The 27,795-nt window shown below is 42.1% G+C and overlaps 1 protein-coding gene across 6 annotated transcripts in view; it reads right to left on the bottom strand.

The window, feature by feature from the left end:
* Positions 1-301: 301 nt before the first annotated feature.
* Positions 302-27,795, bottom strand: part of LOC146074099 (uncharacterized) — a 161,466-nt gene continuing 133,972 nt past the window's right edge. For 4 of the 6 annotated variants that reach the window (XM_083181849.1, XM_083181847.1, XM_083181850.1 and 1 more), the window contains 3 exons: positions 26,370-26,519; positions 5,546-5,645; positions 302-1,286 (listed from right to left, as the gene is read on the bottom strand). In XM_083181849.1, coding sequence (XP_083037975.1) covers positions 5,580-5,645; positions 26,370-26,519 — 216 coding nt within the window. In that variant the 3' untranslated portion in view covers positions 302-1,286; positions 5,546-5,579. The remainder of the gene's footprint in view (positions 1,287-5,545; positions 5,646-26,369; positions 26,520-27,795) is intronic. The other 2 variants (XM_083181851.1, XM_083181848.1) reach the window with 1 other exon arrangement.

Here is a 27,795-nt window from a genome sequence, read left to right as displayed (position 1 = left end):
TGAAACCGGTCACTTCGTACATAGAGCCCTTAATCATTTTATTCATTGAACAATTTGAGTTAAGGTTCTAACTGTTTGTATCCAGTTAGGACATGTTCTCAACAACATTTTATAGACTGTTAGCTTGCGAGCAGGGCCCTCCTACCTCTATGTCGGTTTGTTTCTACCCAGTTTGTTTTATCACTGTTGTTTCCAATCGTAAAGCACGGATATGCTGCACTATATAAGAAACTGTCAATAAATTAATTAAATAATTTACCCCATACAACTTTTAAGAGAAGGAAAACCAAATGACACAATCTGCAAGTAAAGTGTAACTGTATTTTAAACACACAAAAAAAGTACAGCTAAGTTTTTTTATATACACATATACATGCATTTTTATGTAAACAGAAAAATGACCAAAAACTTAATTATAAAGCACAGCTTAAAAGTCAGATCTACAATTCCTGGATTATTCTCGGTAGGGAGGGAGAAACAGTGACCTATTTACAGTAGCACATCCCTAAGTTCTGCTGGAGACATGTATCGGTCTACCCTCTCCTCATGTCTGTACACTGTATGTTGTTAATGCCCATACCGGTGAGGCTTCCATTTGCTTTAATGAGAAGTTCACAGAAAGTTTTCATATTACTGCTGTTAGATAAGCTTCAGATGAAGGGATGAAACTGTAGGGGACACAGGGGGCTTGCATGGTCAGTGAGTTACTGGAGCTGATATAATAATGGTTTAATCACAGCCTGTTTCAGACCAGGGGGGCCGCACAATTAAATCGCTGTTTGGTCTACATACACAGCGATTTACATGCGCTTTCATGCATTTTGAACGTGCCTGAAAGTCGGCCCGTGTGTAGGGCCCATAAGATAAACAATACTGATAAGGACATGGGCAAATTGCTCTGTCATGTCCAGTCTAGTACAGTCTTTATGGACTGTGAATGGACCAAAATGAGGACATTGAAATGAATACCCACATATGTGATTGGTAGCCATCTTAGACTATGCGTTAGAAGAACAAAAGCCTCCAAGTATAACCACATGAACCAGTGACCACAGGCATGTTTAGTTTTGGTCTCCCCGCAGAAAACACACTGGAGAGGAGCACACTTCAAACTTCTTAAAGAAACTATTGAACACTAATAAAAATACAGCAAGTAAAACTATATCAACAGATTGGCTGGTGGAAATAACTTCTTCAACTACTGTATTTTTCTTCATTATTTCGGAGCTTGATTCCTCGTGATCCTGAGACTGCAGATGATGGATCAATGTGGTTGAATGTTTAACCTAAAAATGAAATGGAGAAACATCAGGAAACTCCCTCCTCTATGATGATTTCAGTTTAAATGCAGATTAGCAAATGTAAAACTAAAACAATTGAGCATGCAGTGATTGTTTTGTTATATGTGTAAATGTGCTCCATTGTATACATCCATGGCCTAGAGCAGTGTTTCTCAACCACTGTGCTGTGGCACGCTAATGTACAGATGGAGCCGGCCTGGTCTTTGCAGGGGATGGCGGCAGAATCGCCAGACGCCATCTGATATGCGAAAGGGGACGCGCGCACGAGATGCAAGCGCGTCCCCTTCCGACGGCACTTCCCCCGGGGTCCCCACCGCCTCCCTGCACCCCCCCTAACCCTGTCCATCTCCCTGAAGCGGAGACGGACAGGGTTCCCATCACCCCGCCGCCCGGAAACTGAGACGCGTGTGTGTGTGAGACGCACGCGCGTCTCAGTCAGATGGAGCGCCTCGCTGCTGGCGAATCGCCAGCGGAGACAGTCTGGCGATTCGCCAGCAAGAGGGAGCCCAGCTCCATCTGTACCTTGAGCTGTTCTCAAGTGTGCCCCCAGATCTAGAGATGCCCAAACCAGTTTACAGCCACCACCAGTTCAACTCATGTAAAGGGCCAATGGATTTTATTTGTTTTACCTGTGGGGACCAGTGTGATTGGTTTTTTTTTTAATATGGGGGTCAACAGGTTTTGTTTCCTGTGTGGGCCACTCTGTTTTGCCCTGTGGGGATCTCATGGTGTGCCTTGGCAATTTTAAAATCTTATTTTGTGTGCCGCAATGTAAAAAGTTTGAAAACCACTGGCCTAGAGGGACGTCAGAAACCAAGAAATCAATTTAGTACCAAGACACAACTAATAAAAACTCAAATAGGCATGCATATAATACAGTTGATTCTGTATAGTTTTTGTTGCACTGGGTCTATATTAGAGATTAGGGGGTTTAGTTCCTAAAGGCCAGCTCGAACCTTTGCTTTTCCAGATACAGAATGAGGCCGAACATCATAATCCTGCTGGCTAGACTTGAACTCTATATAAGTCCCGGTAATTGGCACCACCTTCATTTCAGCTGTGGATTTCAGACAGGACATCTCCGTGCTGTCTCTGCTGTCTCTGATGACTAGGGGCTCACCAGGGGCTGCTAAACATCTTAGGGGCTACTTTATTTAAAAAAAAAAAAAAATGGTGCTGCCAAGTGTGCCATATAATTTCACACATTGCTGTAGGTGAGGCATCTTGCCTGTGTAGAGCCAGTTTGTGCATGGACAGCTCATTGACAGCTTGTTTTGTGGGTGCCAAAACAAACCAATCACTTCAACCACTGTTGTGCGGCAGATCGTTGAAATGATTGGTTTGTTAAAGTGTGCATGTCCTGTTTATACAATATAAGGGTGGGTGGCCCAATGATAATTCCATCTTGCACCTCACTTTAGTAATATGTGCTCTATGGAGCATTTTTATACATAATTTACAAAGCTGATCCTGTCTGCCACTGCAGTGCCACTCCTAGATGTGCCACATGTGTGTCACTTAGCTTAGTAATCCTGCTACCTCGGTGCAAACTTTTGGCCTAAAAACAATATTGTGAGCCATTTAGAATAGACTGGAAACAAATACGAATACAAATACGAATGTCTACACCATCGATAAAATACGACAGGAATCACCATTCAAAAGAATGGTGGTTCCTGATTTACTAAGCTGCCATATTGATAATACGGCTGCAAATTGGTGTGAAAGAGCCATGAAAATACACCTTATTTTCCTGTCGTATTTGCTTTAAGCCTGCACGGATCAGTCAGATCCGTGCAGGCTTTAGTGTTAATAAAATAGAAAAATAAATAAAAAAAAAAAAAAAAAAAAAACAGCGTGGGGTCCCGCCCCACAGCCGTAACCAGCACCAGGCTGAAAGAGCCGGGCCGGTAATTAAAAATCAGGAAACCCGACAAATAGGGGTTCCCTGATTTTTAACAACCAGCCCCAGGGCTGGTTCCCAAAATACGGGAGACAAAATGACTAGGGGTCCCCCGTATTTTAAGAACCAGCCCCAGGCCAAACCAGCCAGCAAGGTAATGTCACAGCCGGGGGACACTTATTATATAAGGTCCCGCGGCCAAAACATTCATCCCTACCAACCAGTCAGCCTGTCCAGGGGTCCTGGGGGAGTGGGGACCCCTCCAATAAAGGGGTCCCCCCCCCTCCAGGACTTACCTGACCAGGCTGAAGCCTGGTGCTGTCCCCGGTGACCCTGTGCGGTGGTCACCGGGCTGATCTTTGTGTAAAAAAAAAAGATGAAAAACTATTGTTTAAAACTGTGGAACTATGAGTCACAGCAAGACTCCCCTGCAAGCTGGGACTTGGAGAACCACAAGTCCAAGCCTGCGGGGCATTAAAGGGCCCACTGGCACTTGTAGTTCCACAGTAATAAAAATAGTAAAATAAACACACACACTGACACAATAAAAATAAAACTTTAATACATCCAAAGCCCATACATACCTTACACATCCATACCATGCACATCCAAAGCCCATACCTACATATCTTGAGCCCGTAGGTAGCCCTCGGTCCTGGTGTCCGGTGTCCTGGTCCTGTGTCATCCTCCATGTCCATTTCGGCATCCGTGTCGTCCTCCATGTTGGTGTCCGGGGTCCGAAGTAATCCATGGTGGAGCTGTGGAAGGAAATCCTACTTACCTGGTCCTTGGCGAAGATCTCTTCTCTTGATTCACCGTAGTCCAGGTACTGGCCCCGGCTCTTTCAGCCTGGTGCTTGTTACAGTTGTGGGAGGGGGGACCCCACGCTGTTTTTTTTTTCAAATTTATTTTACCTTTTTTTTTTACACCTTGCAGCCTGCACAGATCTGACTGATCCGTGCAGACTGCCTACACTAATTTGTATTAGCGGCCGTATATACGGCCAGCTAATACGAATTAATATGACATCGGAGGGTTACAAAGCAGTCGTATATGACTGCTTTGTAAATCCCCCTCCGGAACACGACTTTGCATACGAGGTATGCAGTAGTATTAATTCGTAGCAAGAATACGAGGTACTTCTTGACTTTCACGGCGCCACTCTAGATAGGACAGATAGGATACTAGATAGGATACGATTTGTATGCGATTTGACATAAGATATCGCATAAGATATAGGATAGGACAGATAGGATACTAGATAGGATACGATTTGTATGCGATTTGACATAAGATATCGCATAAGATATAGGATAAGATTTACTATCCATTTCATTACCCCACTATCCACTAGGGCGTGGAGTTGATTTTATATAGCGTGGCGAGCGCAGCGAGCCACCGGGCCCGAAGCGTGGCGAGCGCAGCGAGCCCCGCGAGGGGACACGGATGTTGTTTCAAAGCAAGTCCCCAATATCGCATGCCATTTGCATGCAATTCCATAAAATACATTCCGTGTCCCCTCGCGGGGCTCGCTGCGCTCGCCACGCTATATAAAATCAACTCCACGCCCTAGTGGATAGTGGGGTAATGAAATGGATAGTAAATCTTATCCTATATCTTATGCGATATCTTATGTCAAATCGCATACAAATCGTATCCTATCCTATCTGTCCTATCTAGTGGCGCCGTGAAAGTAAAGAAGTACCGAATACGAATACAATTTTTTGTATTTGTATTCTTAGTAAATTTACTCAAGACAGGCACCAATGATCATAGACCATACCAAAAAAGATCATGGCATTGGGTATTCAGGATAAGTGGCTGGGTCGCTTTTTTAGTGCAGCCCGTTAGTGACATTGGAAAAGGACTTCACACACAAAAGGTTAACAGCATTTTCCAGCATGCCAGCTAATGGTTGTACATGTTTGGTGAATAGAGTTACTGAAAGCTGGCTCTTCAATAGAGCAGACAACGCCAACATGTTGAGGGCTTGATGACTGCGGTCCAGTATCTGCCATGAGGGCGGCATTGCATACTAAATGAGTGTTTCCAGAGTGGGGTATGTTTTGTGTAGATTTACATTTTATACATAGTGGGCCAGATTCTCTAAGCTTCAAAAGTGATAAAATGGAGAGTGATAAACAGCCAGCCAATCAGCTCTTGTCTGACATTTTTCAAACCCAGTCTGTGACATGACAGGTAGGAGCTGATTGTCTGGCTGTTCATCACTCTCCAATTTATCACTTTTGAAGCTTAGAGAATCTGGCTCACTGTATCTAGAAGAAATAATATGTTCACCTAATTGTTCATATATGCATTGTTAGGGTTTCATTTTCTTTACCTTTTATTTGCATTTAAATCACTTTTTAGTTCTTTCATTCAGGAACGGTGCTCTCATGAAAAGACTGACTGCAGTGATGCACCATGAAAATACTTGGCTCCTGGAAAAATAAAAGATGAAAATTATATCCTGTCCTGCTGAAGGCTTGCCTGCCCAGGTATTTACTGGAGAGAGGAGTCTCCTTCAGTGACATTTGTGAGAGAAAGATAGAAGATTGTAACAGTTTCTCCTCTATTTTTATGTGACACAGTTTACACAAATGTCTGAATGCATTTATGCATGATACAGACACGCATGGGAACCATGAAGTAATTGTGTGTTTTTAAATCAGAATTGCTCATATCTTTCGCTCATATGTTCTATAAAGTACAGTACATACACAACGTACTGGGGTATACGTATCGAGCAGCAAAAAGAGTGGAGAACCGAACCGGACCAGTGGAGTAGTTACATACAGTATAGCAACCAATCAGTAACATATATCAAGTACATTCTATAAAATGATATATAGAAGCTGATTGGTAGCTATAAAATTCACTGTTACACTTCAACTCTTTTCCAGGGTTGCCGACTTTAAGATTCTCCTCTCCGGGAGAAGCCCGGAGAGGAGAGTTTCAGCAGCCGCTCAGGGGGCGGGGCTTACAAGTGACATCACTAAGCCCCGCCCCCATGCTGTTACAGCAGCAAATTCATGGATCTCCGTGGAGGGGGCGGGGCTAAAATGACGAGATTTTGCAGTTTAAGCTCCGCCCCCTCCTCTGAGACCCGAGGATTGCGGCATTTTAATGCCGCGATCCGGGGGTCAGCGGGGGTCCCCCCTGAATCCGGGAGGGTTGCCCACCCTTCCGGGGGCCAGGAGGGGGTACCCGATTTTCGGGAGACTCCCGGAAATTCCGGGAGGGTCGGCAACCCTGCTCTTTTCACTGCGCGATACATAAATCTCTATGGCTCCCACACCCTGCTACTAACCAAAAAAGGGGACCACATGTTTCAAAGCAGGACACCCCCTTTTTTAAAACCAGTTATTCCCATAAAAGCAAGGAGGGAAATTTTGAAGGGACAGCACTAAGTGCTGCCCTTCTAGAGCGCTTAATTAGCTTTTCTTTTCTTAATGGAGCAGCTGCTGGGGTGAGGATGGTCAGTCCCCACAGAAAAAGAACAAATTTTATACACAAAGAATTACCAGCGCTCTTATTTAATGACGAGTGAATACCACTTAAATTGATATATTTTAATAATAAAAGTAGATACTCATTAAATACTTAGATTGCACCTTAGTGCAAGATAACAAATTGTACATATAAAAAGTGCACAATGACATAAAAACACACAACATTAAAAAAGTTGTACCAATAAATTGGCTTTATAGCCTGATCTCACGTGGGGAGATGAGTCCAAATGAGGGTTTCAATGTGACCTGCACTGTCCACACTATGATAGTCCCAAAAGGTGAGTGGAGTCCAAATAATGCGGCAATAAGTACTCCTGTGTACCAAACGAGGGAGTGGCTGTTTGTTGTAAGCCTGACCTAGAACCTCGTGGTGAATTTGTATCCCAATGGACAGGAAGATGAGCCGATGACTTCCAAATTTTGGGGAGCCGGTGGTCAGAGTAATAAGCAGGTGTAAAATTGGATGTCTCCCCAGATCTGTAGCAACACAGTACCACCAACGCGTTTCACTGGGCTACGCCAGCTTTATCAAGGTGTCCTGCATGGTGTTCTGGGCTTGTATTTATACCCAAGATCCTTTGTGGTTCATTAGCATAAATAATTGGTTCACTCTAACCTCTTTTGAATAAAAACACAAATTTCTAAAACTCTAACGGAGACAGACCTTACATACAAATTTTCACTGTATAATACTTAAAAGAATTTATGTACATAAGATTAAACATGATTATATATACTTCATTTCATGGATTTACTTCCGGGGTTACAGGTTATGCCCCTATGAAAGATATATTCCCCTGAAAGATATATTCTAAGCTTAATATATCTGGATGATTATTTACCTTTCATCTAGAAGTAGCGCTCCTTTTCACTGACATTTATTTACAAATGTATCAAAAAACTGTAATCTCAATGGTGACAGTACCCTTTATTGGATGCTTCTCGTGATCTGAATTAGAACATGAGTATTCCGTTATATGATCTACCAGTCCCAGGATCCTCTTGTGTCACCGGAAGTGACCTAATGTTGGAGAAACGTCCATCTAATGGGAATATGTATTGGGACATATAAATAAACTACATTACCCAGAGTTCTTTCAGTATCGTTAAGGGTGACACGATCGTGTTATGTTATCTTATCTCATTTGGAGAGTTGTCGAGAACTTCCCAAATGAAGCTTTCTTAACGACAGACTACACAGGAAATCCATAAAATGCATGTAAATTCATAGAGACGTTATTGATGGAGATTATTATTGGTGGAGATCAATACATTTCTGTAACCTAGGCAACCGTTGTAAAACAGTGTCAGACTTCATATCAGTTCAGTTGCATTTTCTATTACTGTGTCACCTGTCTATCAGATGACTATCTATTTTGTACAATAATAAATAAAATATATATATTCATTCATTAATAGTTAGCTGAATGAAAATACAAATATAAATAAATAAAAATGCAAAAATAAATTTGCAAAAATAAATAAATAAATTAATAGAAATGAATATAAAGTCATTCCGGGGGAGTGGCCGGAAGAGGAAGCCGCACAGACACGTACTGGAGTGTCTCGTGCATGATCCTCTAACCGGACAAGTGCTGTGGAACTCGGAGCCGGTGGAAACCAGACCCCAGACCCCAGACCTTAGCATCTATCTCCCCGAGCGGTCCCTACCTCAGAGCCGGGCTCAGGACGGAGCTGCAGGTTGAGGCAGCGCAGACCAGCGTGGAGCGGAAGCGGGGTGAATCCTGGTGCCGGCAGAGTGGAACCCGGAAGGGGTTAGCGACGCGTCAGAGGTCAGGCTGAGAGACCGGAGCGGGACTGCGCTCACGGCAGCCGAGGACCCCAGAGGCAACAGAGAAGAAAAAAACTCCCCGCGTGGTCCCTACCTCAGAGCCGGGCTCAGGACGGAGCTGCAGGTTGAGGCTGCGTGGTCCACCGTGGAGCACCGGCGGGACGAACTCAGGTGCCGCCAGAGTGGAACCCAGAGGGGGTTAGTGACGCGACAGAGGTAAGGCTGAGTGACCGGAGCGGGACTGCGCTCACAACAGCCGAAGACCCAGGAGCATTGGATCTCTCGAGCGGTCCCTACCTCGGAGCCGGGCTCAGGACGGAGCCGCAGGCTGAGGTATTGCAGACCGGAGGGATACAGCGACGTAATACACGCAGACGCCGGCCGAGTGGTAGCGCCGTGTCAGAGGCCGGGCAACGGGACTAGAGAGGGATCTCACTCACGGCGACCGAGGACCCACGATACCCCGACTGGAGCGCCTTATCGCCCCCCACATCGGAGCCGGGCAACTGACGTGGCCCCGACGCCGCAGGTGGTAAAACCAACAAACAGCTGGAAGAGCACTCGGAGGTTACCAGCTCAAGCAAAGGGCGCCAGATAAGCCAGCTTGGCCTACAGGAGACGACAAGCACAGCGGATCCCGGAGTGGGATTCCTGACAGATACATGAGCAGATTGCAGGGGTGAGTGCCAAGTCTTTGGCTGATTTTTTTTTTTTTTTTTTTTTCCACACATTCAAAACTCCCCATAACTGCATATTTAGGCTCAAATCAGGCCCACTCCGAAGTAAATAAGAAAAAAGGGGAAGGTTAAAAAGAGAATAAATAAACTCCCAAATCCGCAGATGAGAGACTGGACACTCAGTGTTAAACAAACATACAGCAGTCCTGCAGATACGATGTAATAATATCAGACCGGTCAAACTGGAACACTGCCTCACACCGGGTTTTGTAGCAAAGAATGCATAGACAGCATGTAAAGGGAGGGGAAGCTTGAAAAGAAGCAAGAAGAAGGGAATAGAAGGGTAAAGAGAAAAGGAGATCCATAACAAAAGGAGAGGGAAGAAGGCGAGGAGAGAGAAACAGAATTGAATAATAGGTATATATAAAGCAGAGATCGGATATAATCTTAATATCTCTATTGACCAACTTAAGGGAAAGACGGAGTAAAGGGACAAAAGAATATATACATAAATATATAAAAAAGTGAAAAGGAAAAAAAAGGAAAGTTAAAAAAAAAAAAAAAAAAAAAAAAAAAATAATAAAAAAAATATATATACATAAAATACATTACAGATAGAAAAAAGATGTCCAGCAAAGGCCGCAAGGGCAATGCCCAGGAACCAGCGGCCATTTTTGGCTCCAAAAAAAGCAAACAACAGGCGGTGTCAACACCCACTATGAGTCCCTCCAGCTCAATCTCCAGATCAGATTCATCCCAGTTGGTAGACCCAGATCCCTACGATTCATTGATTCAAAGAATCACAAATTCTTTTAAAACAGAACTAAAAGCTGCAGTAACAGAACTAAAATCAGAGATATTATCTCTAGGGGCCCGGATAGACACCTTGGAGCACAAGTCTGATGAAATATGTCACTTCCAAACAGATCTCTGCCGGGACGTTACTGAGATGAAAACAGAAATCGGTCTCTTAAAAGAACAAGTAGAAGACCTGGAAAACAGGTCAAGAAGACAGAATTTACGTATACGTAACGTGCCTGAATCCATTGAAAATCAAACGCTGCCCATATATCTAAAAGAGCTCTTGCAACACATGCTACCGAATTGCAAAGAGGATCAGCTAATGGTGGACAGAGCACATAGAGCATTAAGACCGAAACCTGCTGCAGAGCAACCCCCTAGAGATATAATAATTCGACTCCATTATGACCATATAAAAACAAAAATTCTGGACTATAGCAGAGCAACTCCAACTATTCATTATAAAGAATCATCCCTTTTAATCTTCCAAGATCTCGCCCCTTCCACACTGAGGAAGAGAAGAGAGATGGGAGCAATCACCAAAACCCTACGTGACCAGAAGATACCTTATAGATGGGGGTTCCCCTTCTCTCTAAACTTCTCATATGACGGAAAGAAATATATGATAAAAGATCCTTTCTCCGGGACTGCAATTTTACAGGGCATTGGCCTAGACCCTGACCCCCGAAATGCCCCAACGGATGCCCGAGGGACTTCTGAACTAAGGAAGCCGCCGAGTGCGGTATGGACTCAGAAATGAAATCGCTACACGATGAACATTTTTCTTTTCAGTTTTTTTTTTTTTTTTTTTTTTTGTTGTATTTCCCTATAGGAATCAGCTCTCAAACTTAGAGTAACCAAACCGGAGGCGCAATAGACTTGATATAATGGCATATCAGAGGCGGAAAAGAAATGTTTATAAATTGTTTTAGGCACTTAAGATATGTATAAATAACTCATGGAACCCCGATTTGAGGTCCCAGAAAGGCACTTTGATTTTTCACATTAAGATAAGTAGTCACATTCTTCCAGGAGATGCTTTGAATAATAGTATAAAGTTCCAAGTCAGGAAAAATTATCACATAGATTACACAAAGGGGGGGGGGGGTGGGGGGAGGGGAAGGGGGGACAAAAGGGGGGTTAGGGTGGGGGGAGGGAGAAGAGGGAGGGATAAAGGGAAAGAAAAGGAGGGGTAAGGTCCCACTCTTCACATAACTCCCCAACATGGGGTCTTAGAAAGTGTCACTTTAGTTAATATATTAACTCCACGGCATTTTTTTTTTTTTATTATTATTTTATTTCTTTTCCCACATTCTTAGTCTATTTTCTTATTTTCTCGCTTCAGCCCGCCCTTAGTCTAGTCCTCTAGCCTCTAGCCTTTCTTGCGCCCACTCAATACGAGGAAAACACTCTCCACGTTCAGGGGTCTTCAACACCTTAACAAATGCACGCCCGGTCCCTTTACAAAGCACATCAACTATTTGCCACCATGTTAGAGAAAAGTTGGCATGAAATTCAACAGGTGTCACCAAAGAGTCTAAACAATCTAAATAATACAAGAAATCAGGGTAACACTATCTTGGGGCCCAGTGTTAAGAGACCCTAACCCTATCAGTACTCATATTACTCAATCCATATCTGAGTTGGTAGGAGGGGTCGCATGTATAATAGTGCATAAGTAGTCGTCAACATGCCAAGATGATTGCAGGTTAAGCTAGCCAAGTGGGGAAATCGAATGACAGATTAGGCCTTCTTTACAGTATTCCCAATCCATTCCCTTATACCCATATGTTAGTGAAATATATATATATTTTTTTTTTTTTTTTTTTTTTTCGTGTGTGTAGCGCATCAGGAAAATATTGGTATAGACCCCTAGATAGGCTATCTGAAAAAGGAGTGCCCCAATTAAAAATTAATGGCATCTCAAATCCCTCTATTTTATTGCTTCCCTCAGTTACCCAAATGGAGGGCCTGGGCTTAGGAGCAGGACCTAAAAAGCTCTAAGACAGCTGATTAAAAAGTGAGAGGTAGGGGAGGGGCGAGGGAGGGTAGGGGGAAGAAAAGGAGAGAGATAAAGAAGGGTAAAAGGTAAATTTTATTTGTGTTGCCCCTCTTCAGTCCTACCCCTTCATAATCCCATAATTCCCCTCGTTTAGAGTTGCCTATGAGTAGGTGACAAAAAGAGAAGTAGTTCCACTATTTCGCTGATCATTCTCCTAATCCCCTGCCCCCGGCGAGAAGTTCTAACGGCCCCTTTTTCCCTCCCCCCCCCACCACAGGGAGACCCTACCCCGTGAGGCGTCCCTCTAACAAGGGACCCCTAAAGGGGTGTGTTACCGTTTACAAAAAAATTAACGGTTTTTCTAGATGCGCATAGACGCATCAAAATTTCTTTGTTTTATATGTTATATGTTGTTAGTTCCAGTACATGTCATATTATGTCCAATATATTTTTCCCAAGGGTGCTGCCGGTATGTATATCAAAATAAGAATACGCAGGTCTCAACAAAAAAAAAAAACACCTTAAAACTCCCATGTCCATAAGTATAATGTCGCTGAATGTCAACGGCTTAAACTCTCCGCGAAAAAGGACTATGGCCCTTCAGTTCTTTAAAAAACAAAAGGTTAAAATTCTACTAATTCAAGAAACACATTTCAAAAACGAACATCCCTCCCTTGTGTCACGAGCATTCCCAGGGGTATACTATTCTACCTCTACTATGAAAAAAAAAGGGACGGCAATCTTAATACATAATTCACTGGCCTATAAAATAATTCAACAATACTCAGATCCAAGCGGCAGATTTAATATTATAACTATTTCCATTGCAAACAAGTTATTCACAATCGCCTCAGTATACATTCCAAATTTAGAACAAAATAAGTTTTACTCAGACTTCTTCAAACAACTAGACAAGATATCAAAGGGCAAAATAATCATAGGAGGGGATTTTAATGCTATAGTCGACCCCCACATGGACAGGCAAGCGGAAACCCCCCCGGGCCTGGCCGTAAGAAAGGAATCAAAAAGACTACAAGAAAACATAATGTCAAATAACCTATATGATGCCTGGCGAGCTCTTTACCCAAAGGAACGAATATTTACGCACTTCTCTATTCCACATAAAGTCCATTCCCGACTGGACTATTTCTTCGTAAATGCACAACTAACTAAGGACCTGACTAAGGCATGGGCTATCCCAGTGGTCTGGTCGGACCATCTAGCTATTATAATAAGTCTTCAACTTAATAATCTGGATCCAACAGGATATAGATGGAGACTAAACTCCTCAATTCTGTCCAAACAGAAGGACAGGAAGGAGATAGAAAATTCGCTAATAGAATTTTTTGAGCTAAACAATACGGACGAAGTCAAACCAGCTATAATTTGGGAAGCCCATAAAGCCGTAATCAGAGGCCATATAATAAAACTAACCAAAACCCAAAAAATAAAAGACGAAAAATTAATAAAAGAATTAGAACAACAGATCAATATGTTAACCTTCAGCCATCAAAAAAAACCTAATCGGACTATATATAGCAAACTCCTCGCTTTAAAAAGCCAGCTATTTCAGTTACATTCAAAAAAAGTCGCAAATACGATGAAATGGCTTCAATACAAATTTTATTCCAAAGGTGACAAAGCCGATGCTCTGCTAGCCCATCGAATTAGAAAAAAAAGACAGAGAGATCGAATCTTCTCAATTAGAGACACTGATAACAACCTAACATATGACCCAAGGGCAATGTCGCAACAGTTCAGAGAGTTCTACAATACACTTTACAATCTCCCAAATGAAATGACCGAGGAAGAACGTAAAACCAAAACTGAAGAGTTTATTAAAACATGTAACCTCCCGAGGTTGACAGCATCTCAAAGTGCTACTTTGGAAGCTCCTATCTCCCTGGAAGAGATAGAGCTTACCATTAAAACTTTAAAAAACTCATCAGCCCCTGGCCCGGACGGCTTCTCGGCCATTTATTATAAAACGTTTAGTAAAATTTTAGCTCCCAACCTAAAAATTTTGTTCGATTCTATTGGAGACGGACACCCCTTAGATCAGGCTACAACTGCAGCGGAGATAATAGTGATCCCAAAACCAAATAGAGACCACACCCTCTGCAGTAATTACCGTCCAATATCTCTACTAAATTCGGATCTCAAACTATTCGCAAAGATCATGGCCAATCGCCTATCAAAGGTTGCCCCCTTCATAGTCCATCCGGACCAGGTCGGGTTCATTCCAGCGAGACAGGCCTTTGAAAATATTAGAAGAGTTATTGACACAATACAGGCCATCCACAACTCCAAGACCCCGGCCTTATTAATGAGCCTAGACGCTGAAAAGGCCTTTGATAGGGTCTCATGGCCTTATATGTATCAGGTCCTTCAGAAATACGGAATTAATGGAAGATTCCTGACAGGCATTCAAGCACTATACAAAACGCCATCGGCAGTAGTTAGCGTCAATGGGACCAAATCGACTCCAATAATGATAAACAACGGGACTAGACAGGGATGCCCGCTGTCACCCCTGGTCTTCGCCCTCATGGTAGAGCCTTTGGCGGCCAGGATAAGGAACGAGAGCGAAATCAGAGGAATAACAATAGGGAAGGACACATACAAAACGGCTATGTACGCCGATGATGTACTCCTCACGATAGCCGACCCGGTAGTCTCGACGCGAAGGCTATTCGAGACAATTCAACAATTCAGCAGAATTTCAAATTTCAAAATTAATGCAGAAAAAACGGAAGTATTAGATTTTTATCTTTCACTGGACGAGAAAGGGAGTATATCACTGGCGTACCCATTAAAATGGAAGAAAACACAGCTAAAATATTTAGGAATAAATATTACCAAAAATTATAATCAACTGTATAATGCAAACTTCCCAAAAATAATAAATGAGATTACAAATGACATCAAAGGATGGTCAAAGCTTTTTATATCATGGACGGGAAGAGCCAACGCTCTAAAAATGAATATACTCCCAAGATTGCTATATTTATTTCAAGCACTCCCCATAAGAATCCCAGTGGGGATATTTAAAAATTTACATAGTATCTTCACCCGATTCTTATGGACAGGGAAAAAAGCCAGGGTGCGTCTCAAAACCCTGCAATACGGCACAAAAGAGGGGGGACTTGGGGTGCCAAATTTAAAAAATTATTACTATGCAGCACAATGTGCCCAAATGATCATGTGGCATTCGGACCCTGAAACTCGGAGATGGGTACAGCTGGAGTCAGAACTACTCCGGCTGCACTCTATCTCAACACTCCTATGGCAGACCAAAAAAGAGAGACCAGAAGAAGTCAAAAATTTCCCAACTATTATGCTAACATTGTCAATATGGGACAAATTGAATAAGGATTATAATTTGACTCCCAACCCACCTACCCTGATCCCAATGTGGGACAACCCAAAACTTCCAGTCAGCAAAGAAACAAACTTTAAGAAAAATTGGGCGAAAACTGGTATCTTATTTATAAATGAACTAAATACCGCGGGAGGGTTCCCCCCCTTTGAGGACCTCAAAGTAAAATATGATATAACATCTAAAGCCCATTTCCAATATCTACAAATACGTAGCTTTTTTGGGAAAACCAGAAAAGAACAGAGTAAAAACATAATAGAATCCCTCTGTCAGAAGAGGGCATCTTCTAGAGGCTTAATTTCAGTTATTTACAAATCCCTACAGAACTACAAAAAACAGAGTAAATTACCACATGAAATAGCCTGGGAAGAGGAATTGGGGAAACAACAGACCCCCGAGGTATGGAACAAAATAAAACAAAATCTAATATCAGTCTCCCAATCAATAAGATACAGAGAAAATATCTATAAGATCTATACACGCTGGTACCTGACCCCTAGCAGACTGAAAAATATATATCCAGATGCCAGTGATCGCTGCTGGCGAGAGTGTGGGGAACGGGGAACAGTTAGCCACATTTTCTGGGGTTGCCCCAGTATACAGGAAACCTGGAAGAAAGTAGGGAAATTAATTCTTCAGATAACTGGAGCACATGTCCCCATGTCCCCGGAGTATATATTGTTTCCCCTAAAAATACCTGGTACTGACAAGGCACTTCAAAAATGTATATGGTTTGTGCTAGGGGCAGTTAAGGCAAAAATAGCTAGCAACTGGAAAACCAAGACAACCCCATCCATTAACGCCATAAAAGAAAATATCTGGTACATATACCAAATGGAACTTTTGGCAAGCATAGTAGATGAAAAAACAGAAAAATTTAATGAAATTTGGACCCCATGGATAGAATACCACAATATCTCGAATGAGTAAAAAAAAAAAAAAAAAAAGAGGGGAGATCTATAGTCGTTTAAACCTAGAATAAGGCAGGGAGACCAACATATCGAGAATACCAAGATAAAAGGTATACAACAGACCGACAGCACCCTACCCACCCCCCCAACCCGCCCTCCCAAACCCTTTCCCTTGTCTTCCCCTGTTTGTCTTGTTTGTCCGATATAAAATATCAGTAAAAGATAACACAAGGATCTAAGAAATTAATAAATAGACCACTAGAATCCTTAAATAAAATTCTAAAATATACAGTAAGACTAAATATTGAGGTAAGAAAAAGGAGATACAATGGTACTCAAAGTGTTTAGATAGGGATTGAGGTGAAAAGAGACAACATAATCTTAGTGAAATTCGCACTACACATTATAGAAGTAATAACAGTGTCCTCTTGTTCCCCCCCGTACCTAACCTTCCTATCCTTCACCTACCCTCTTTAATCGGGTAGCCCCTCCTAATCGACATATTTGGTTACCCATTACATTCACGATGGAGAGAGGTTGACACAACTTATATACCCTATACTAGAGCGCTGACAGGTAACCCGGTACAGACGGCCCTTGATCATATGAATTTTAGAGGTAGACGCAACTCAGTAACTCTCTAGCCGAGCGGTCCCAGTTAACTCTAGATAGACATAGGGAGATAAGGCAAGTGTAACAAAGACTCAACGTCTACAGGGTAGTCGTCATCCAACTTCTTTAGCAGTGTTGCCCCTCCTGACTGATAAACTCAGCCACACATTCGATATGTATTAGAGAGGCCTGCGCAATTAAGTTGAGATCCATACATATGGGCACAATCAACCACACATACACTAACCTGCTCTACGCCCGGGGAACAACGACCTAAGGGTCACAGGTTGCCTTTCCCTCATTCTAATCCTAACTTGCTACCCCCAACCTAGTCCCTCCAACTACGCTTCCCCTTCTTATCGATATACTCAGCTTCTGGACATGTGCGTATTCGAGAGATCGACCAGACCAAGATAAAGCTCAATCGCACACCAATAGCTGACTCTATATCGGGTTCTTTTAGATGGGCCCGAGGGAAAGTGTAACTAGTGCTTGTAGCATACAGGTGGTACCCCCTAACTCCATGTTGACAAGCTCCACTCACTTTCTGAAATCTAATAACCATCACATATGGACATATGGTTTCACAAACCGTACTGAAGCTGAGGAAAAGGGAGGAAGGGAGAAGGAGGGAGGACGGGAAGGGGGAAACTAGGTGGATATAAAAAGGGCTCTGAGTAAAAAGGAATGAAACGCAACTGTAACAACCTATGATGCAATGTAACGCTCGATACCATGTATTGCTCCTCCTTCAAGCGCTCCCTCAAAACCCACTTTTTTCGACTAGCCTATCCCTCCTCCTAACCTCTTTTGATCCTCTTATCCTGCCTCCGTTCCCCTCCGTTCCTACTTATCCTATTGTTTTTCGTTCGTCCACCCACCTATTTTTAGTATGTTAACTCTTATGAGTAGGGCCCTCCTTCCTCACGTACTCACCCTACCTCTTTACCTCACCTGTGCTCCTGTCCTGTTCTTCCCTTCCTCTACTTCATCTTTAGTCTCCTTGACAATTTTGACACCTACTTCTGAACTGATGCTGACTTTAGTTCTACCAGCTATACCCCCATTTATACTGTATTTTTCAACACACCCTGTACGTTACCTCGTCATTTTTTTTTTTTTGTTTGCTATGTACGGCGCTGCGGACACTTTGCGGCGCCCTATAAATAAACGTACTACTACTACTATTGCTGTATTATGAGATTGATATTTTGTAAAATCAAATAAAAATGAAATTTAAAAAAAAAAAAAAAAAAAAGAAATGAATATAAAGTAAAAATAATAATAAATATAAAAAAAAATAAAAAATTGAAATAATAATAATAATAAAAATCAGAAGTGTATTTAATTATTGTTTTTATTTGTATCCTCCATCGCCCCCTCCACAAGTGTGTCACAGATCACCATGTGATGTATTTAGACACATGGCTCTCTGACCCACATGGCGGAGCGAGAGAACAAACAAACAAAAACAAATATATGACTAAGTCTGAATGCACTAAACAGCCCACAAATCCGGTTTGTACTTGCTGTCTATATACTCATAGAGAAAAGGAGAGAGATGGATCAAATGTCGATCTTTATAAGGCTGGATGTAATCCATGAAATGGATGTTCAAGGGTGATTACATATATCTATACTGACGCGAATCCCATATATACACAGTTTTTCACCCCATATGGCTCTCATATATATCCAGCAATATTTTTAACCCCTTCCCGCCGCAGCCTGTTTTTGCCTTCCTGACAGAGCCCTTTTTTCAAATCTGACATGTATCACTTAAGTGGGGATAACTTTTTTTTGCTTTTACTTATCCCAGTGATTTTTAGATTGTTTTCTCGTGACACATTGTACTTCAAGTTAGTGGTAAATTTGGGTCGATACAGTCTGTGTTTTTTTGTGAAAAATACCAAAATGTCGTAAAAAAATTGAAAATTTAGCAATTTTCAAAATGTTAAATTTTCTGCTTGTGAGACAAATAATCATACCACTCAAAATAGTTAATAACTAACATAGACCATATGTATACTTTATGTTTCCATCATTATTTCAACCTCCTTTTAATTTTTTTGGACACTAGGAGGCTTAAAATATGAATAGCAAATTCTCAAATTTTCAAGAAAATTTCAAACACTGATTTTTTTAGGGACCAGTTCAGTTCTGATGTGACTTTGAGGGACTTGTATGTGAGACACCCCCATAAATGATGCCATTTCAAAAACTGCACCCCTCACAGTATTCAAAACAACATTTTGGAAGTTTGTTAACCCTTTAGGTGTTTCACAGGAATTAAAACAAAGTGTAGGTGAAATTTCAAAATTTCATTTTTTTTGCAGATTTTCAATTTTAATACATTTTTCTAAGGAACACAGTAGATTTTACTAGAGAAATGTGACTAAAAATTGATTCCCCCAATTCTTTTGTTTTCATAAATATCCTATATGTGGCCCTAGTGTGCACGTTGACCAAACCACAGGCTTCATAATAGAAGGAGCACCTACTTGATTTTGGAGCCTCCTTTTTATGAGATTATTTTTTAGGCACCATGTAGGTTTCTAGGCACCATAAGATGCTAAAAGTTAGGAAACCCCCCCCCCCCCCCCCAAGTGACCCCATTTTGCAAACTACACCCCTCAGGGAATTCATCTAGGGGTATAGTGTACATTTCAAACCCCCAGGGGTTTCACCAATTGTGGTACAACTGGGCTGTGAAAATGAAAAATTAAATTTTTTACACAAAAATGCAGTTCTGGCTCAAAATTTTAAATTTTCACAAGGAATGAAGGAGACAAAGCACCCCAAAATCTGTGCCCCAATTTCTCCCGAGTACGGCAATGCCTCACATGTGACCAAAAAATACCATTTGGGTGCATGGCAGGACTCAGAAGGGAAGGAGTGATATTTGGATTTTGCAGCACAGATTCTGGTGGAATGTTGGTGGGTGCTATGTTGCATTAGCAAGACCCCCGAAGCACCAATACAGTGGAACCCCCCCCACAAGTGACCCCATTTTGCAAACTACACCCCTCAGGGAATTCATCTAGGGGTATAGTGTACATTTCAAACCCCCAGGGGTTTCACCAATTGTGGTACAACTGGGCAGTGAAAATGAAAAATTAAATTTTTTACACAAAAATGCAGTTCTGGCTCAAAATTTTACATTTTCACAAGGAATGAAGGAGACAAAGCACCCCAAAATCTGTGCCCCAATTTCTCCCGAGTATGGCAATGCCTCATATGTGACCAAAAAATACCAGTTGGGTGCATGGCAGGACTCAGGAAGGGAAGGAGTGATTTTTGGATTTTGCAGCTCAGATTCTGGTGGAATGAATGGTGGGTGCTATGTGGCATTAGCAAGACCCCGAAGCACGGTGAAATGATGAACCTAATAATCCATAGATGAGTGGTATATTTTAAAACAATCCTTTATACATAGGCCGGGTTTGTCGGGGCAAGTTTCACAGTGGAAAATAGTATCCTTTCTTATTCCCTTTTTATAGCAAACTTTGCACCTTTTTTGTGTCCTGCCCTTTTTTGCAGTGGAGGGGATTTCGTTAGGAAAATGCTGCCCTGGTACAATACGGGGGCCAGTACTAGAAGTACTGGGGCCCTCTGCCTGCTGGTTCCCAAATATTAGGCCCTTTATGACTTCCTCTTGAAAGTGCATAAATGTCCCCCTCTGGCTGGTAGAACGGAATAGCACGTAAGCGTTATACAGTGCCATCTGGATGATATACACGGCCAGCTTCTTGTACCAGATTTTTGTTTTCCGCAGGGCACTGTACGGCTTCAGTACCTGATCTGAAAGATCCACTCCGCCCATGTACTTATTGTAATCTAGGATACAATTAGGTTTTGAGGTGTGGGTACTGGTACCTCGTACAGGGACGGAGGTGGTACTGTCTCCATGAATTGTTGTCAGGATAAGGACATCCCTCTTGTCCTTATATTTGACCAACAACATATTTTCGGTGGATTGTGCCTGCTTTCACCCCTTCTCAGTACTTGGGCAATGTGCGTTTTTGGGAGGCCTCTTTGGTTCTTGCGCACAGTACCGCAAGCTGCTGTACCTCTTGAACCAAGGGCCTTAAACAGGGGGATGCTAGTGTAAAAGTTATCCACATAGAGGTGATAACCTTTATCCAGGAAGGGGTGCACTAAATCCCAGACAATTTTTCCACTAACACCTACGAGGGAGGGGGGGCATTCTGGCGGTTCAATTCTTGAATCCTTCCCTTCATATACCCTAAACCTGTGGGTGTACCCTGAGGTGCTTTCACACAGTTTATACATTTTTATGCCATACCTTGCCCTCTTACTGGGAAGGTACTGGCGGAATTTAACCCTTCCTTTAAAATGTATAAGGGACTCGTCGATACAAATAAATTTTTCAGGGATGTACATCTCTGCAAATTTGGCACTGAAATGATCAATGACCGGCCTGACTTTGAATAGCCGGTCAAAGGTGGGATCATCTCTGGGTGGGCACTGTGCATTATCGGTGTAATGTAAAAATTTAAGGATTGTCTCAAAACGAGTCCGAGTCATGGCCATACGGTAAAATGGGGTGCTGTACAGAACATCTGTACTCCAATATTGCCTAATTTCTGGCTTTTTTACTATGCCCATATGTAACACCAGACCCCAAAAAGTCATCATCTCTACTGCATCTACAGGGGTCCACCTAGCAAATGATGACGTGGGGTTTTGAGCAATAAACTGCTGGGCATATAAATTACTTTGGTCCACCATTAAATTTATAAAATCATGAGAGAAAAATAATTTGAAAAAGTCAATTTCTCTGAGACCTGTTGAATCAAATTGGATTCCTGGGATGGCCAAAAACTCAGGAACCTGGGGCTCAAAATTGTCTGGTGGTGGGGTCCATACGGGATCAATCATTTGGGGGGGGGGGGTCTCAGCTGCTCTACGGGGGCGTCTTTGAGGGGGTTCCTCATCACTAGAGGAGGAAGATGAGGTTAAGACGAATCCTTCAAATTCCCCGCTTGCATCACTGGCTGTGTCAGAGTCAGAGGCAAGCATGGCATATGCCTCCTCCGCTGAATACATTCTTCTGGATGACTGGGATGACATTTGGGATGACATTTGGGATGCCATTTTTATTTTTGTGTTTCTGTAAGTGTAATGTTTCAACACGTGTATAGTGTAGGGGGGGTACAAACTTTATTTCAACACGGGGGGTATGTAGTGTGTAGTGTGTATGTAGTGCAGAAAAAAAAATACTTTATACAGGAATTTGATCCCAATAAAAAAATAAAAAATTAGATCAACCCTGTGGCAAAAATGCTGATCTGTGATGTACGTCACTCAGCAACTTCAAGGCAGCTTTTGGTACAACCTTGAAGGGGTTAAAAAAAAAAAAGTCCTGCGCCAAAAATTGAGCACAGATGTTGGTCAGTAACGTCCGTCACTGAACAGCGCTCAAAGGCAACAGGAATTTGATCCCCAAAAAAAAAAAACAATTTAAAAAAACTGCAGAAAAAAAATTATATCAACCCTGTGCCAAAAATGCTGTTCAGTGATGTACATCACTGATCAGCGCTCAGCGGCCACAGGACACCCACAAAAGCAACGTGGGTGTAAAAACAATTTAAAAAAAATAAACCACAGCACTCTCCAAAAAAAAACAATAAAAAAAAACTGCAGAAAAAAAATTATATCAACCCTGTGCCAAAAATGCTGTTCAGTGATGTACATCACTGATCAGCGCTCAGCGGCCACAGGACACCCACAAAAGCAATGTGGGTGTAAAAACAAAACCCCACTGCACTCTCCAAAAAAAAAAACCTGCAGATCAGTGATGCAGTGATGCAACACTGATTAGCAGTGAGGGGCAGCAGGCACACAACTGTGGGTGCAACCTGACAGGGTATATATAAAAAAAACCCTGCACCCCCAAAAAGTTGCTGATCAGTTAATTTATACTGATCAGCACAAAAGGGGGGGCAGCAGTCAGTTGCACAGGCAGCACAACCTTTGGTGCAACTGACAGGTATATATATTTAAAAAAAAAAAAACTGCACCCCCAAAAAGTTGCTGATCAGCACAGATATACTGATCAGCACAAAAGGGGGGGCAGCAGACACAAAATATAGCACTCTCTATCACTATCTCTCACTATCTCTCACTATCTCTCACTCTATGACACTGCAGCAGCAGCACACAGGAAGTCACAAGATCCAGGAAGAATCCAGCTGCTGGCAGCACGCTACCAGCGGTGATCAGGTAAGTATCAGGCAAGGATCAGGTCATTATATCACGACAGATTGGCACGGTGACCGCTCTGCACGCAATTCCAGACCGGAATGGCGTCTGCAGCGCAGTCACCGTTAGTTTAAATCACGCGCCATGGCTGTGATTGGTCCGTCGGTCCGACGGACCAATCACAGCCTTGGGGGCAGGTGGGGTGAGGTGTGGTCATCACCGGTGACCACCGGTGACCCCCTCACACCCGGCGGTGATTGATCCCTGTGTTACCGAGCGTCTGATTCGCCGGTAACACAGGAAAACGCTGCGATTGGCTGTTCACATTGAACAGCCAATCGCAGCGATCGCCGACGGGGGGAGGCATCGCCGCCCCCCCTGGGCATGCTGGGACATGTCTGCTGTCAGGGACAGCAGACATGTTTAAACTGTCACCGTGTCTATGGACGCGGTGACAGTTTAAAGTCATGACGTATATATACGTCATGTGTCGGGAAGTACATCCCGGCCATGACGTATATATACGTCAAATGTCGGGAAGGGGTTAAAGTACTACATTTAGTTCTAATGCCTCATTAAGACCAGTCGGGAACAGGGAACCAAATTTAAAAATCCAATATATCTCTTGGTTGCACAGGATCCGGTATCTGTTGCCTCCTCTCTCTGATACTTTTACATGTTCTAGTCCAATAAGGCTTAGACATGCTGGATCACCACCATGTATTTCACTATAGTGTCGTGAGACCCTATGTAGCAGATTCTTATTCAGAATATTCCTTCTGTGCTCAAGAAATCGAGTTCTCAAAGCGCGGGTTGTTCTGCCTACATATTTTAGTACTGAACTAATTTGAGCATCTACCACTATCTGTATGTACATATTTTAGGCCACAACCACACGTTAGTAAATAAATTACATGATCCATGTTGCAATTTATAAATCCTCTAATTTCAATGGGCTTGGCTTCTCCCGCTATGGTCATCTTTATAGTTTTGTTTTGTATATGTTTACATGTAATGCAAGAACTTCTACTACATTTAAAACAACCCTTAGAATTGGTGGGAGCTAGTTTATTAATTTTGGTTCAGTTTGTATTTTAGGATCTCTGAGTGTGCCTAGGTTACCGAAATGTATTAATCTCCACCAATAATAATCTCCATCAATAACGTCTCTATGAATTTACATGCATTTTATGGATTTCCTCTGTAGTCTGTCGTTAAGAAAGCGTTATTTGGGAAGTTCTTGACAACTCTCCAAATGAGATAAGATAACATAACACGATCGTGTCACCCTTAACGATACTGACAGAACTCTGGGTAATGTAGTTTATTTATATGTCCCAATACATATTCCCATTAGATGGACGTTTCTCCAACATTAGGTCACTTCTGGTGACACAAGAGGATCCTGGGACTGGTAGTTCATATAACGGAATACTCATGTTCTAATTCAGATCACGATAAGCATCCAATACAGGGTACTGTCACCATTGAGATTACAGTTTTTTGATACATTTGTACAATACAGATAGTACAGTAGATCCGTAGATTCATCACCCTGAAGCCCGCAGTGTGCGGGTTGCTAGTTCCGTTTACTGGGTTATGGCAATGTGCGGAATGTAATTTCCGGTTAAGGCTGTATGGTCCAAATAGGACACTTTGTTCAGAAACATTGTTCCGGGGGGAAGGGTTTAAAGGATGAACCTCTGGGTCCCCACTCGGACTAGCTAAATACTTTAACGCTACATTGTATTGTTAATAGTAGTGGATGTGTAACTAAGATAAATAAATGTCAGTGAAAAGGAGCGCTACTTCTAGATGAAAGGTAAATAATCATCCAGATATATTAAGCTTAGAATATATCTTTCACACTTAAGAAGCGCTGATTGGCCACTTCTGGAACATGTGACCATAGGGGCATAACCTGTAACCCCGGAAGTAAATCCATGAAATGAAGTATATATAATCATGTTTAATCTTATGTACATGAATTCTTTTAAGTATTATACAGTGAAAATTTGTATGTAAGGTCTGTCTCCGTTAGAGTTTTAGAAATTTGTGTTTTTATTCAAAAGAGGTTAGAGTGAACCAATAATTTATGCTAATGAACCACAAAGGATCTTGGGTATAAATACAAGCCCAGAACACCATGCAGGACACCTTGATAAAGCTGGCGTAGCCCAGTGAAACGTGTTGGTGGTACTGTGTTGCTACAGATCTGGGGAGACATCCAATTTTACACCTGCTTATTACTCTGACCACCGGCTGGCCAAAATTTGGAAGTCATCGGCTCATCTTCCTGTCCATTGGGATACAAATTCACCACGAGGTTGTAGGTCAGGCTTACAACAAACAGCCACTCCCTCGTTTGGTACACAGGAGTACTTATTGCCGCATTATTTGGACTCCACTCACCTTTTGGGACTATCATAGTGTGGACAGTGCAGGTCGCATTGAAACCCTCATTTGGACTCATTTCCCCACGTGAGATCTGGCTATAAAGCCAATTTATTGGTACAACTTTTTTAATGTTGTGTGTTTTTATGTCATTGTGTACTTTTTATATATACATTTTGTTATCTTGCACTAAGGTGCAATCTAAGTAATTAATGAGTATCTACTTTTATTATTAAAATATATCAATTTAAGTGGTATTCACTCGTCATTAAATAAGAGCTCTGCTAATTCTTTGTGTATAAACTTAATTCCCATAAAAGCTAAAGTCTTGTGATCAATGTGATCTCCACAAATGAGCTATATTGAAGAGTCCAGATATCAAGAGATCTCTATCATTGTCAAAAGGGTTAATAGGTTGACATGTAAAAAGGTGGACACCTGATAAAGTTGATAAATACAAAAGGTCTACGTCAAATGGTTGACATGGAAATGGTCGACAATGTATTTCTTATTTTTGGGTGTCATTCACCATTTTAAAACACATGACACCAAATAGTGTCCCCCTTCATTCATCATGCTTCAGCAAGGAGCCTTGCTGCACTCAGCACATGATACTATGCCCAATTGTTATCTACGTAAATGGTAACTAATGAAACATTTGTAACTTAATATTAAAAAAAGGGTGCCAACCAGGTTTGCATGTTACATCTGCCCCACCTGCAGTGCACATGGTTTTGGCCATTTTCCAAACAAATTTGTACTGCGATCAGATCTGAATAAGGGCCTAGGTGTAGTTAAAACTCATAATTTAGGGCAAAACATTAGAGTTATTTGTGTTCTCATATAATTAGGTTCTTTACCTTTTGACTAATGAATTTGAACTTTGTAGTGAGAGAACGAACCTTATAAACATTACTGCCCGATTTTCTTAACAGACTGATGGCCGGGTGATGGATGAACATCTCAGTACTCTCCTTATACAGGTTTTTAATTAGAAGCGATAGTTCTGCCTGTAAAGAACAGTCAGACAAAAAGTTATATAAAAGACTAGCCAACAGCTGTCAGCTGTCACAATGATGGGTTATTCAATGTTCTTTCACTTTAAGCTGTGACAGTTTTTAGCCCACAACCTCTCCACCCCACCCCCAGTCCATGTCCTCCAAATCTCTGTCCTAACTGCTCCCTCTCTCCAGGTTATGACATTTTCTTTTAGCAAACAAAGGAGTAATTTGTGAGTAGTTCACTTTCTATGTATATAAAATGTATATACAGTATTACATTCATCAAACCAGTATAAAGGCAACCAGTATCACTGCAGGCGCAGCTCCTAACCCATAAAATACCCTTAATTTCAGTAGTATGTTATGTGAATAAATGTGATCAAGGAAAGACACCAACCTGTAATAATATCAGCAGGCATTAGAAGCGCTAACTAATGACAGCAAGGCAGATATGAGATGGGGAGGGCTAGAGTGCCACATGTGGCCCCAGTGTCACCTGTTTCCCATCAATTCAACAGCAAAAATTTAATTGAATATAGAATGCCAACATCAACAAGTATATAATACTAAAAACAGGATTTTTGTCTTACCTGGGAAAATCCTTTTTTTACTGAATCCATGTTTGAAGGTGTCAAATCAGTACAATTTTATGAATGTGTGGATTGAAAACCATGTATTAGCCTGGCAAAGCTGTTCTGCAGAAGCCCCATGAAGAGCTGCCTCCAACCGACTAGGTAGAGTGAGCTCTGATGGTGGTCAGGGCTGGCATGCCTGCCAACAAATACGCTTATTGCATAGTCACACACAACCAGCGAGCCAGAGTTAGAGGCTGGCCAGCCTTGATTACATGCATCATATAGCACAAAAAAAAAAATAGACCAACGACCCCTTTCCTGCAACATAAATACGAAGGGCCAGCACAACATCCAGCAATCGTGTGTAGTCAATAAACCTTGTTGAGATGAGAGGACTGTGTGGATCCACCACACAAGTAAAAGACTAACCGTCCTTTACAGCACAATTCAGCCAGACAATTCAGCCCGTTATGAAGTGGAGAACGATTTCAGCCCCAGCTGCAGTGGCCTGGAACGGCACCGCGCATATTCCACCATGTTGAAACAAGAAACCATCTTGCCGAGGACTCTCATACCAAAATGAACGGAAACCTTTTGCTGACTGAGAAACACCCCAATTAGAGTCTGTCATAAGGGAGACTGCCTTGGAGTCCAATAGGTGCAACATGCTTTGCAAGGGGGTTAGGGTGAATTTTCGTCAGTTGATGAGC

This window comes from Crinia signifera, chromosome 4 (assembly GCF_055691185.1).
Source record: "Crinia signifera chromosome 4, ASM5569118v1, whole genome shotgun sequence".
NCBI lineage: Eukaryota > Metazoa > Chordata > Amphibia > Anura > Myobatrachidae > Crinia > Crinia signifera.
The sequence above is the reverse complement of the archived record's forward strand: the minus strand, read 5'-3'. Positions and strand labels throughout refer to the sequence as shown.